Source organism: Talpa occidentalis, unplaced genomic scaffold, assembly GCF_014898055.3.
Source record: "Talpa occidentalis isolate TD23 unplaced genomic scaffold, MPIMG_talOcc4v2.1 talOcc4.13, whole genome shotgun sequence".
Lineage (NCBI taxonomy): Eukaryota > Metazoa > Chordata > Mammalia > Eulipotyphla > Talpidae > Talpa > Talpa occidentalis.
Genome location: NW_023601322.1, coordinates 69786638 through 69799609, shown reverse-complemented (window position 1 = coordinate 69799609; position 12972 = coordinate 69786638). Strand labels below are relative to the sequence as shown.

At 36.0% G+C, this 12972-nt stretch overlaps 1 protein-coding gene across 16 annotated transcripts in view; it reads right to left on the bottom strand.

The window, feature by feature from the left end:
* Window positions 1-617: 617 nt before the first annotated feature.
* FAM13B (family with sequence similarity 13 member B) overlaps window positions 618-12972 on the bottom strand; it is a 90156-nt gene continuing 77801 nt past the window's right edge. For 15 of the 16 annotated variants that reach the window (XM_054694353.1, XM_037509233.2, XM_037509234.2 and 12 more), the window contains 8 exons: window positions 12213-12294; window positions 9968-10197; window positions 7715-7798; window positions 7405-7500; window positions 4736-4819; window positions 4487-4650; window positions 3531-3632; window positions 618-2348 (listed from right to left, as the gene is read on the bottom strand). In XM_054694353.1, the coding sequence (XP_054550328.1) occupies window positions 2225-2348; window positions 3531-3632; window positions 4487-4650; window positions 4736-4819; window positions 7405-7500; window positions 7715-7798; window positions 9968-10197; window positions 12213-12294 (966 nt within the window). In that variant the 3' untranslated portion in view covers window positions 618-2224. The remainder of the gene's footprint in view (window positions 2349-3530; window positions 3633-4486; window positions 4651-4735; window positions 4820-7404; window positions 7501-7714; window positions 7799-9967; window positions 10198-12212; window positions 12295-12972) is intronic. The other variant, XM_054694356.1, reaches the window with a different exon arrangement.

Genomic DNA, 12972 nt, shown 5'->3' with positions numbered 1-12972 from the left:
AGAACATTAAAGTTCTTTTATTACAAAAGTCTATACAATGAAGTGCCAGACACAGCAATGCAATTACACGTGGTCATATATATCTATATATTACTTGTATATAGATATACAGTTTTTACTTGTACCAGAGGAAAACTATTACAAACTGCCTAATTCTACCAACTACTGCTCAACTATGACACACAATACCGTCACATAGCGTAAGTGCTGCCATGCCACTTTTATCTGTTCTACTCGCAGCCAGACATTAACTGTGAATAACCAACATCATGAAGCAGCTGTTAATTCTAAAATGATACCAGGCAGGCCACTGACTTATAAAAATATGGTACTCATATAGATTTAGCATTATAAAGAAGGAATATATTATTTAAAACATTTAAATAGTGCATATGGACATTTTTGCATGTGGTATATAAAATAAAACATTCATATAAAACAATATACAGTGCACATTAGATGTTTGGACAGACTCCTGTGTGGAGACTGAAATCAAATGTACACTGTATGATGGATTCAAATGAAAGCGATACATCTTTTGGCATTTTCAATATCACTTTTCTAGGTATACATTATGAATAACCTAGTTGTATCAAAGGAAACCACACAAAAGGGATGGATTTAGTGCTTTTTTTTATTCCCCAACTAAAGTTCACTACCAATGAATATTCCCTCCCCCCCCCCCCCAAAAAATGGCATTGCACACACAGGTGAAATGTGAATTACTAGAAATACTACTTATTATCAAGCTACTTCATGTGCTTACTAGGAATGTAATAGGGCCAAAAATCTGAGGTACATGCTTCCCTCACCTTACTAAAGGATGTTGCAAAAGTCCATTTTTGTATGGAACAAACTGTTAATATCAGCTAGTAAGAAAATCATGCATGACATCGCATGCAAATCATGGACACAAAGTGAGACACTCATCAATTCAAAAAAGCACCAGGAACAAAAATTAACACTTGAAGTTAAGCCTGACTGGAATATGTTGTTAATGACTGTTATGCATTAGTATAAACAAAGACACCATTCTGTGAAAATGATTAGCAGAATAATACCACTGCCTGAAGAAAAGCCATGCAAAGCCAAAGGAAAAAAGATAAGCTTAGAGTATATGACAGTGGGCACACCACTACACATCTTGCAGTCAGTCAGCCTCTTTAAGCACGTGACTGTTCAAAAAGATGGTCCGTTTAGAGGATGTTTTCTTTATGGATTCTGGTGATTAAAAGAGAAAAAAATGATGCCATCCCCTGAAGGTACAAGTAAACATGCAGTGGTAGAGCCCTTGTTAGGAATAGATTTACTTCAGGCATAATGATTCTTTTGCCAATTTAAGCCATCTGATTGAACATACAAATCTAAGCACCATCAGAGTTCCTACATACTGACATGGCTATATTGTCACATTATCTGGAGATGGGAAGGGAGAAAAAAAATGCAGGATCTGATCCAGAAAAATCACATCACCACCAGCTGATAAACAGTAACTGAGGAAACAAACAGTAACTTAAGTCCCATAGGCAGCATGTGATATGGTTCAGTTCTGTGTGTGATGTATGATGTGTGTTTTCCCTATACTGATAAACAAGGTCACTTCTTGGTCTACCCACTGTTATCTTCATCCAGGAGCTATGTGACCACTGAATTGCGAAATTTTGCTAACATACTACCTGTGAGAAAGTGTCACTCTAGAAATTAAACAGAAAGGTATTCCACAGTAGGACTTGAAAATTCAGTTGATTTTGGTTTTTCAGGAAAACACAGAACACAGTTGCATATGTGCACATTTATAGGCTTTTCTTTCAAATTTTCAGTCATTCTGTAAGAAAAAGGCAACTGAAGAATTCAATGTGAAATTTTTCCTCTCAATTTTCTTCAGTGATGAAAAAAAATAAAGTTGGTATTAACAAAAAGCTTGTATTTCCAAAGTTCTTGAAGTTGAAAGGATAAAATACTAGTCTTTTGCTATTAGGATGTATCTGTAGTACAAAACAATGAAGAAAACTGCATGTTTGCTAAAGGTGGAGAGGACTGTCTGTGGTTAATATGGAACATCGTGCTTCCTAGAGAGGGTCTACTTACCCTCCTGTCATTTCTCTAGTGGCACCACAACCAAGTACAAAATGAGACTCTCTGAGTGCCTGACAAAATGAAATCAAGTACCAGGCCAAGTACACACGATGATAGCTTCAGGGAATACAACTGATTTTATGATGTTTTATATGGATTTTGAAGAATCTTGTTTGCTGATAAGAACTTCAAGAAGCCTAAGCTTGGCTTTAATTTTCTTGTACTCCCTGTATTCCTCAAGCACTGGAACACGATCCTCTTTCTGGGCATTCCTAGAGAAGAAAATAAAATCTGTAATGTCCTAGGGATTATCTGGAAAAATAAAGTCCCACATGCTGTTCTAGTATGAGACACATTACCAAATATAAGTTCAGATAAAAAATTGCTTTGTAATAAAAAAAATTCTATTTTTTATGGATTTTGCTAGTGACAGATTACATGATGCTAACTTATCAATAATCGTTATAGATAACTAGAGGTAACCAAATATTTTAATAAGATATATACTGACTCTGTCAGGTCTTTGAACATATATTAAGTGCTAGAAAATTACAGTGGGTTATTTCAAATATTTATTTAACTATGGCTTCGGTGAACTGAAATGTCAAAGTAAAATATCTTACCTATAACAAAAAAGTTTTCTCACTTTATAGAACCCAATGCAATTCTATTTAATTACTAATGAGTACATCAAACCATCCTAAGTATGATTATAAGTAGTTTTCTTTCAGTAAACCAACAAAATAATAGGTACTTGGAAAATGCATTCCCGTACTTGGGATTTCTTTAACCATATATTCCTGTGTAGAAGACTTTCAAATTAAACACATTTTGAAACTTGTAACATCGTAATTGGCTTAGTAAGATCACCCAGTTACTTGGAACACTCTTCTGAGGCCTGAAATAATGTACCCTTCTGGAATGTATTGTTCTTACTTTGAAGACCCCACAGGATTAACTGTGCATTACCCAGTTAGATAAAGGCTCTTGCCATATTGTATTAAAGGAACCATGCAACTGCTACTCTTATTTATACACCTTGGAAACTGGAAGTCAGGAATGACCCAACATGTACGGGAAACAGCAGTAAACAGCAGTGGTCTCTGAATAGAGTCCAATGTAGTTGAGAATAACACTCCTATTATGGGACTCTTTCTGAAAGCAGAAATATCTCATTTCACAAATACTTCCAAAGAGTATGGATGTGTAATTAAACAACATAAAATAATCACCACTCAACTGAGCCTCCCTTAAAAGAAACCTTGAAATATTTTATAGGCTATTGTTTACTCCTATGCTGATATTTTCTTATCATTGATAGCAGTGCTTCAGAATTAAAACAAAAAATGTTTTAAACAACCTCATGTGTATAATTTATTTCTATTCCTCTATTTTAACAAGACACTTGTGAGTTTCAGGTAAAAGCAGATTCAGTTTTGTGATGTTCAACAAACCTTCCATTTTGTTGATAAAATGCCTCTTCAAATTCCCTTAATGTTTTACGTAATTTCTTTTTTTCAGCTCTGGCTTTCCAAAGTTGTTCCAGTAATTCAGGCCTAAGATTGAATGAGGAGAAAACATTACTAAAAGGGTACTCTTGGCTCATTATGTTCTTAACAGTGGTTCTAACTCTGGCTACAAACCAAAGTCAGGTGGGGGAGCTTTTAGACTATACCAATGTCTAAACTACCACAATTGTGCCTCCTTGGTGGCACAGGGGTTAAAGACAGCGCTATCAAACTATCGCCAGCCGCTGCAGCAGGAGTTCGATCCCCCGCTGGCCAGGGAGCAACCCACATGGTGCAGCAGACCTCTCCTGTCTCGCCCACTGCTCCCCTCAGCAGTGTACTTCAGTAGATCTGCCTGTTCTGCTCCCCAATCTCTCACCCCCTGCAACTCTGGCTTATACCCCAGTTCTTATATGTATAAATAAATAAAAAAAAAAAACCTTTAAACTACCACAATTAAGTTAGAATAGCTGCAGGTGGCGAAGGGGTTAAGATACAACCTATGTAGCTATCCACAGCTACTGCAGCATGAGTTCGATCCCCGGCCAGGGAGCTACCCACATGTAGCAGCAGACCTCTCCTGAATCGCCCGCAGCTCCCCTAGCAGTGTATTTCAGTCAGTCTGCCTGTTCTGTTCCCTACTCTGTCTCTGGTGAATCCTCTCACCCCCCACACCTCTGGCCTGTACCCCAGTTCTTATATGCATAAATAAACAAATCATAAAAAATAAAATAAAAGAGAATATGAGTGACAGCTTCTTAGATAAATCACACTTTTTTTAAAGGGTGTATCTCCTGAGCATGGTATTAATTCCTCCAAGTGCTCAATTATTTAACGTCATATTTCTTGGCATATAAATTTTATTATACAAATAGGCTAAAATCACAATCCAGCATACTTACATAGAAGCTGCTCGAGTACTTGACAATCGCAGATCCAAAGCCAGTTTTTCTTGATTTTCTTCAACATCAAATTCTGAGTTTTCCAATGAAGACTGTGCCTGTACAGCAGTTTTCAGGATATCCGTTAACTCAGAGGAGAGATTAACACCATCTTCTTCTTCTTCCTGGGAAAAAAATCCAAACAAACAGATCATGACTTTCAACTTTTCCATTAGGAAAGAGACGAGAAATAATTCCCTTAAGAATTACCTTGATTTCTTCAAAAAAATGTGCAGTTTCTCCTTCTATAATTGGCTGTAACATCTGACCCCTTCGCTTTGTGGAGGGAGACCCCTGTAACAATCAATACCCAATAGTTTACATTTTAAGTATTGAAAGTGTTCAGTGATATCTCACTTCACATGAAACAGATATTAAATTCTATTTTCAAATCTTAACTATATGCTTTTAAGAAAGCATTATATACACATTAACTGCAAATATTTCTCTTTTTAAAAATAACTTTTCAACTTTTTTTGGTCTGAGGATCCCTTTATACTTTTGTAAAAATAACAGCTTCAATGAGATATAATTCACATAACATAAAAACTCACTCTTAAAATGTGTACAACTTGGTTTTTAGTATATTCACAACTTGTGCAGCTACTATCACTATCTTATACAGAACATTCCATTATCCCAAAAAGAAACTACTTCTTAACTGTTATTTCTTTGCCCTCTTACCCTACCCTGCCTCACATTCCTTAGCAAACACTAATATATTTTCTGTCTCTATGGGCTGGTCCATTTTGGTATTTTATATAAATGGAATCATACAATATGTAGCCTTTGTATTTGGATTCTTTCACTCAGCATAAATATTTTCAAGGTTCATCCAAATTATAGTGTGCATCAATACTTCACTTCCTTTTATAGAAAAATAATACTCCATTTTACAAATGGAATATTGTTCGTTCATAGGCTGCTAGACATTTGGAATGTTTCTACATTTTGGCTATTATGAATAATGCTGTTACGAACATTTATTCAAAAGTTTTTGTGTGGATATATGTTTTCTATTATCTTGGGCATATACCTAGGAGAATTTCTAGGTCATATGGTAATTCCTTTTGAGGAAATGCCAAATTGTTTTTCAAAGTAGCTGCACCATTTTATATTCCATTCAGCAATGTATAAGAGCGCCAATTTCTCCACATAAACACTGTCTTTTGATTATGGTCATACTAGTGTGTATGAAGTGGTATGTGAATACAGATTTTATTTCCATTTCATAATGACTAATGATGTTGAACTTTTCATGTGCTTACTGGCAATTCATATATTTTCTCTGGAGAATTACTGTAATTCTCTGCCCTGCTTTAAAATTGGGTTATTCATCTTTTATACTCTAAAGTTCTTTACCAGATAAAATTTTTTGTGGGTTTCTTTACATTTTTCTTAAGCATTCCTCAATGTACAAGGGTTTTTTTTGTATTGTTTTCTTTTTTAATTTTGATGAAGTTCAATTTCTTTTTTCTTTTGTCATTGTTTTTGGTGCCACATCAAAGGTGACACAGATTTATTCCTCTATTTCCTAAGAGTTTTATAGTTTTAGCTCTTATATTTAGGTCAGATATCACTCCATTTTGAGTTAGTTTTTAAGTGTGTTGCAAGGTAAGGAGCCAACTTCATTCTTTTCACACATGGACATAAAGTTGTCCCAGCACCATTTGTTGAAAAACTTTTCTTTCCTACAGAATTATCTTACCTTATACTTTTAAGACTCCAAATTTCTCTTTTATGATAATTATATTTAAGAACCCATAAGATTTAGGAATACTTCCTTTACACTCAATTTTTTAAAACCTATGAATTCTCAATTAGTTTGCATAACAAAATTCAAAGACTACTTATATTATTAGGTAACTGAAAATGTGACACAGTAATACCTCATAATAAAAAAAGTCTTATGTGAGAAGAATATATACTATGCAGGATTCCTTATTCAACAAAAACTGATCGTTATCTAAATAGCGTTGAGATGACGAACTAAAAAGGACAATTATACAAGAATCAGCTTATATGAGGGCCAAATAAAAGTGCTCATTAGGCCAATGTCAATCTTCAAATAATAAGTAGTCTAGAAGACAAAGCCTGAGGAAAATTCCCATACAAGTGACTTAACATAAAAATGTCCTGCAAGCCGAAGCCAACCATAAGCTTCAGTAAACTCCTAGGAAATGATGCAGAATGGGCTACATGTTATTTTCTGTTTGAGCCTGAAAGAAATCTAGAATAATACTTCCAGTGGTGATGGTTAATTTGGAAATAGTGCTTGATTCCACAAGTACTAGTTTTCATCTGTCTTTAAAAATATCCATAGTTATAGGGGGAAAGTTGATAAAGATAACGGAAGTAAGGGGGAGGAAGTACAATGTTTATATTAAGGTAAGCATTGTTTTAATAGTTTTTTTTCATTTAGAAAGTTGAATTTAAAAAAAATCAGTTTATAATATCACCATGCAAATAAGTGAATACTGTATCAGCCACCAAAAAACTGACGCATTTTTAAAGAGACATGGATTTCAATGGGAAGAAACTAGGGAAGGGTCTGAAATATGGGCTTTTTTAATGTGCAAAAGAATATTCCCTGGACACATCACTCCCAAGCCTCTGTTTCACTGTCTGTGAAATGAGGCTATCAACTTCTATCTATTAGGACTTAACTTGTCGGGATTTTATGACATAATCATATATAAAATGCTGGGGATAGTAGTAGGCACTTATTAGCTTCCTGTTGTTTTAATATCAGGAACCTCAGCTTACATATGTAATACTTGCTACACTGGCTGGTTTCTCCAATATACTACCATTATAAATTTTTTGAAGAATAGACCTTGGGAAAATGAACTAGATAAATATTCACATGTGTAACTTACAAGGATAGGAGTGATGCTAGCTCTTGTCAGCATCTGTTTTACAAGTCTGTATCTATCATAGAGAGGTTTAACAATGTGCCTTTCTTCCCTGGTCACCTGAAGCAAGAAAAAATGAAATCATCTAGTGATCAGAAATCTAAAATGTCCCAAACATTAAGCAATAGGACTCCCCCCAAATTTTTAAAGTTATTTAAAATAATTAAGCAATCTCCCAAATGTGGGAAACAAAGTTCTACAAAACAGCCCCGAAAATGTGGGCCACAGAAGTGAGTCTTTAAATTACAAAATCAAATCTTTTTTAAGACATTACCGGCCTTCCATGTTGACTTTCGTAGTAAAGAAGACTTTTCTGAAGAGAGGTTTTCTCTTCCACCAAATGATCTTTTGTCATTTTCTAGAAAAAATAAAAAAACAAACACTCCCATTGGCACATCATTATTCTCCTCACCCCCACAATATAAAGAATTAGGTTTGAAAGGGAAACCCATCACCACTCAGGCTAGGATAGTAAGAATGCATCCTCTGCTTATGGATTTTATGGGTAACATTTTTCCGTTTCCTGTAAATTCTGCTTTTCTACTAAGTCCCAACTTCCTTTGGAGGCCTGATTTATATTTTATGTAAAAAAACATGAAACTGGCTTAGTGACCTTGGATAAATTACTTAATGTCTTTTGTGCTGAATATCCTAATCTGTAAAACTGGGATACTTCACTCCATCATAGGACTCTGATGAGGCCTAAATGAGTTAATATTATAAAGGCATTTACACCAGTGCACACAGTGCACATATAAGTGTCTATTATTATATTTAATTTTGACATTCTTTTATTAGCATTATAACTAGGGGGAACACACACAACACAGATACATATAGCACAGGTCTTGTAATCTATTATTTCTCCTAAATTATTATGAAAAATCTAGAAGCACTATAGTAAAAAGATCCTAGAAAAAGCTCAATAATGTCAATGTGACCTTAGAACTTCTACTCTGGGGCCTCCAGATTCCCTTCATTTGGGTTCGAAATTTCAAGCTGCAAATTCTCTTCTTTTTTTTTTTTTTAAAGATTTATTTATTTATGCATTCAAGAGCTGGGGTATAGGCCAGAGGGGCGGGGGGTGAGAGGATTCACCAGAGACAGAGTAGGGAACAGAACAGACTGACTGAAATACGCTGCTGAGGGGAACAGCGGAAAGACAGGAGAGGTCTGCTGCGCCATGTGGGTTGCTCCCTGACCCGCCGGAGATCCAACTCGTGCTGCAGAGGCTACGTATTGCTTCATAGGGCTGTGCTTAACCCCTTGTGCCACCAGGCAGGCCCTCTTCTATCTTTTAATACTCAAAATAGTATAGTAGGCAGGACATCTCAAATATATTTGTCCACAGATCCTCCCCTCTTTGTTCTTAAGGCCATCTTGTAACATCCCAATGATGTTAAAATGATGGATTTTTCATTCATAACAACCACATTTAGTTAACATTTTAATGGATATAGGGCCTCCTGGGTGGCGCAGCAGGTTGAGCGCAGCGCTGTGAAGCTGTCCGCAGCCTCTGCAGCACGGTTCAATTCCCAGCCGGCCAGGAAGATACCCACATGGTGCGGTGGACCTCTCCTGTCTCGCCCACTGCTCCCCTCAGCAGTGTTTTCAGTCATCTGCCTGTTCTGCTCCCCACTGTCTCTGGTAAATTTTCTCACCCTCCCGTGCCTGTGGCCTGTACCCCAGTTCTTGTATAAATAAATCTTTAAAAAAAAAAAACCATTTTAATGGATATAATCACATCCATATAAATCACAAGGCTTTAAAGGGCAATGTGGCAGAATGCACATAATATAATTAATCAGGGCCCATCATCCACTAAGAATTTAATACATACATATAACCATAAATATACAAGGCCAGGATTCAAACTCATATGCAAAAGAGTATGTTTCATGCTCTTTATACATTTATCTTGCCAGCTGCCTCCAACATAAATGGTAAGCGTTCGGGTCTCCCCGGTGGCACAGTGGTTGAGTGCTGGGCTGCGAAGCTTCCTGCAGCCTCTGCAGCGCCGGTTCAATCCCCAGCTACCAGCGAGGGTCCCACATGGCACGCAGACCTCTCCTGCTGCGCCCGCTGTTCCCCTCAGCAGTGTGCTTTGGTCCTTCTGCCTGTTCTGCTCCCTGCTCTGGCTCTGGTGAATCCTCTCACCCTCCCGCACTTCTGACTGTACCCAGTGCTTGTATAAATAAATAAATAAATCTTAAAAAAAAAAAAAAAAAAGGTAAGCATTCTAGGGTTTTCCTCTGTATTGTTATTGTGACTAAGTCTGAATGATTGGGCACTTTTGGTGTACTAATAAAGACATGTTTCTCTATCTACAAACAGCTAGTCACACTACATAGATAACTCTATGCCACTGCAGTGATTATTATTTATTACATTTATTTTTTTTTCTTCCATATGTGCACATGTTCCACTTACCCTTGACTAAACCACCCATACCCATACCCCATCTGTAATTATTCTGTTTCAGGGAATCAAAAGACTAGTCTGCGTAAAAACTATAGCTCAAGATTACTTTGATATCTTCTGGAAGACACCTCTCAACACGTTTTTCTTTTAGTCTTTTCAGAATAAGTTCAAGTGTTGCTTCCTTAGATGGCTTCTTCTCCTTCTGAATGATCATGGATTCATCTTCATTCTCTTCATCTTCATGGTCTAGAGATGAGCCAAAGCTTTTTGGAAGAGTGTTACTACGTGGACGTGTCTGAGGTACAAATTCTCCATCAGAGCTTTTGTGTTTTGCATCTACATTTCAGAACCAAGAAGATAGATCAGTAATATGATCTTAGCTAAACTGCAACTAAGTCAAAAACAAGCTATACAACAGGAAAATATAATAGCATATAATCCCTGATTATTTCAAAGTCATGTGATATATTTAAATTGTAAATGTAACAGGAGAGCTGTACTATCCATTCATTCAACTAATATTCATAGAAAGTCTACTATAAAGTAAGATGCTCTGATGATCATAGGAGATATAGTAGTAAACAACAGAGATTGGTCCTTATTTTCATAGAGATATATTCAGAAAATTAAAAAGAAAAAGGAATCAGATTTGTAAAATTATTTCAAAGATTGAACACCATACAACTGATAAGGGAATGGTATCAAAGATCTATAAAAAGCTCTCACAACTCAACAAAAACAAAGCAAACAACAGTCAAAAAATGGACAGAAAAACTAAGACCCATCTCCAAAGAAAAAATGCAAATGGCCAATAGGCACATGAAAAAATGTTCAATATCACTTATTATCAGGGAAATGCAAATCAAACCCACAATGAGATACTACTTCAACATCTATGAGAATGGCCTGTATTAAAAAAAAAAAAAAAAGCAACACTTACAAAAAACAAATACTTGTGAGGACGCTGTAAAAAGGAACTCTCTTGAATGGCTGATGGGAATATAAACAGGTCCAGCCACCATGAAAAGCTGTGCAGAGGTTCCTCAAAACACTAAAAATGGGTCTACTATATGATCCAGTGATTCTACTTCTAGGAATCTACTCAAAGAACATAAAAACACTAATTTGAAAGGAAATCTGCACTCCTACATTTATTACAGCATTATTTACAATAGCTAAAGGTTGGAAACAAACCAAATGCCCCAAAACAGATGAATGGATCAAGATGTGGTGTATATACACAATGGAATACTACTCTGTGATTAAAGCAGATAAACTCATGCCACATGCAGCAACATGGATTTAGCTGGATGGGGCTATATGAAGCGAAATAAAGTCAGAAGGGAAAAAATAAACATTGGATGGTTTCACTTATATGTGGAATATAGAGAAACTGAACAAAGGGTCAGGAGAAAGACAAAACTTGACAACTGACCATATATCTGAGACATACAGCAGGGAGGAAAAAAGGAGAGGGGTCAAAACAGGGGAGGAAAGAACACAAGGGGTTATGATGATGGATCATGAGTGTTGTGGTGGAGGGAGAACAACAGGGACTACAAATTACAATAGGACAATTTAGTGATACCCATCAGTAATACTTATCAAGGTAATGATTTTCACTGATGGTTGGAAACTGACATTAACAGAATTGAAGGAAAATTCTAAAGAGGTAAGAGAAGATATTTTAAACCACAAGAATGTACACTCAATGACAACAGGGACTGTGTCTTGTTCACTGCTATATCCTTAGACATCTACAAGTACTTAGTAAAGATACTAAAAACTTTATTAAATTAGGCCAAGATGTGATGCTCCCAATTATAAATTCAGTTAATACAGATTATTTTTGAAGTACTAACAATTATTTAAAAGTAAACTTTTTATAAATACTCACATAATAAATATATATGCAAGTAACTGCTGTACTGAGCTGATATCCAGTAAACACAAGACCTAGTTTCTGATTCAGGAAGACTTACTAAATGATTTAGTCTTTGTAGTATTTAATGGTTCAGTATGATTAGGTATTTTTTTAGGCTTAGATGAAATGCCCACCAAAAATTCTTAATGAAATAACTACCAAAACTGCTTAATATTTGAAATGTATTTCAGATAAACTTATAATACCACTATGCGTATACAATCTGTGACACCTTTCAAAAGAGTATTACTAATAAAACATAGGAAAAACATCTGGGAACATAGTACAGCGACTTTGACTGTAACTGTAATAAAATAAGAGGAAAGTTATTTTTGTCCATGATTCAAAATTTTAAAAAATTCTCATAGACTTGATATCAAGAACATTTAAAAATGCAAATATGTTACAAAAACAGCACATCACATACCTTTAATTTGCTTCCGCAGTTTGGTAAGCTCTGTCATCCATTTTAATACCTTTGGGTTAGCTGCAATATCACTGTAGGAAGGCTGAAAAATAAAGGAACAGAAGCACATTTGTGGTAAGCAATGGTTATATGTGCTCAAATAATATTTTACAGTTCCCACAGTATAGATTTTACTCAACCTTCATTTCATCTAACAGATATAAGCAAATATATATATTTAATAAATATATTAAGTAAAGCTCTCCCTTAGCAGGTTCTAACAACTGACTGAAAGCAGGTTTAGTATTGATTTTCTGACATCAGGTATGAATTTTCTGGCACTCTTTTCCACTTCACAAATTCTAATTATTAGATCTCTCTCCTTTACATGTGATTTTTGAGGGAGCAGAAATAGCATTAACACTATTTGTTTATATATAATAAATTTGCTTTTCCATTTCTTTTTTTTTTTAAAGCTGACATGTGTTCAGTTTTGTTTTTTTTTTTTTAATTTATTTTTATTTATTTAAATAAGCACTGGGTACAGTCAGAAGCGCGGGAGGGTGAGAGAATTCACCAGAGCCAGAGCAGGTAGCAGAGCAGGCAGAAGGACCGAAGTACACTGCTGAGGGGAGCAGCGGGCGGCAGGAGAGGTCTGCACGCCATGTGGGACCCTCCTCCGGTGGCCACGGAGCAGCCGGGGATCGAACCAGTGCTGCAGAGGCCGGGGCAGCTTCGCAAGCCAGCGCTCAACCGCTGTGCCACCGGGGAGGCCCTGCTT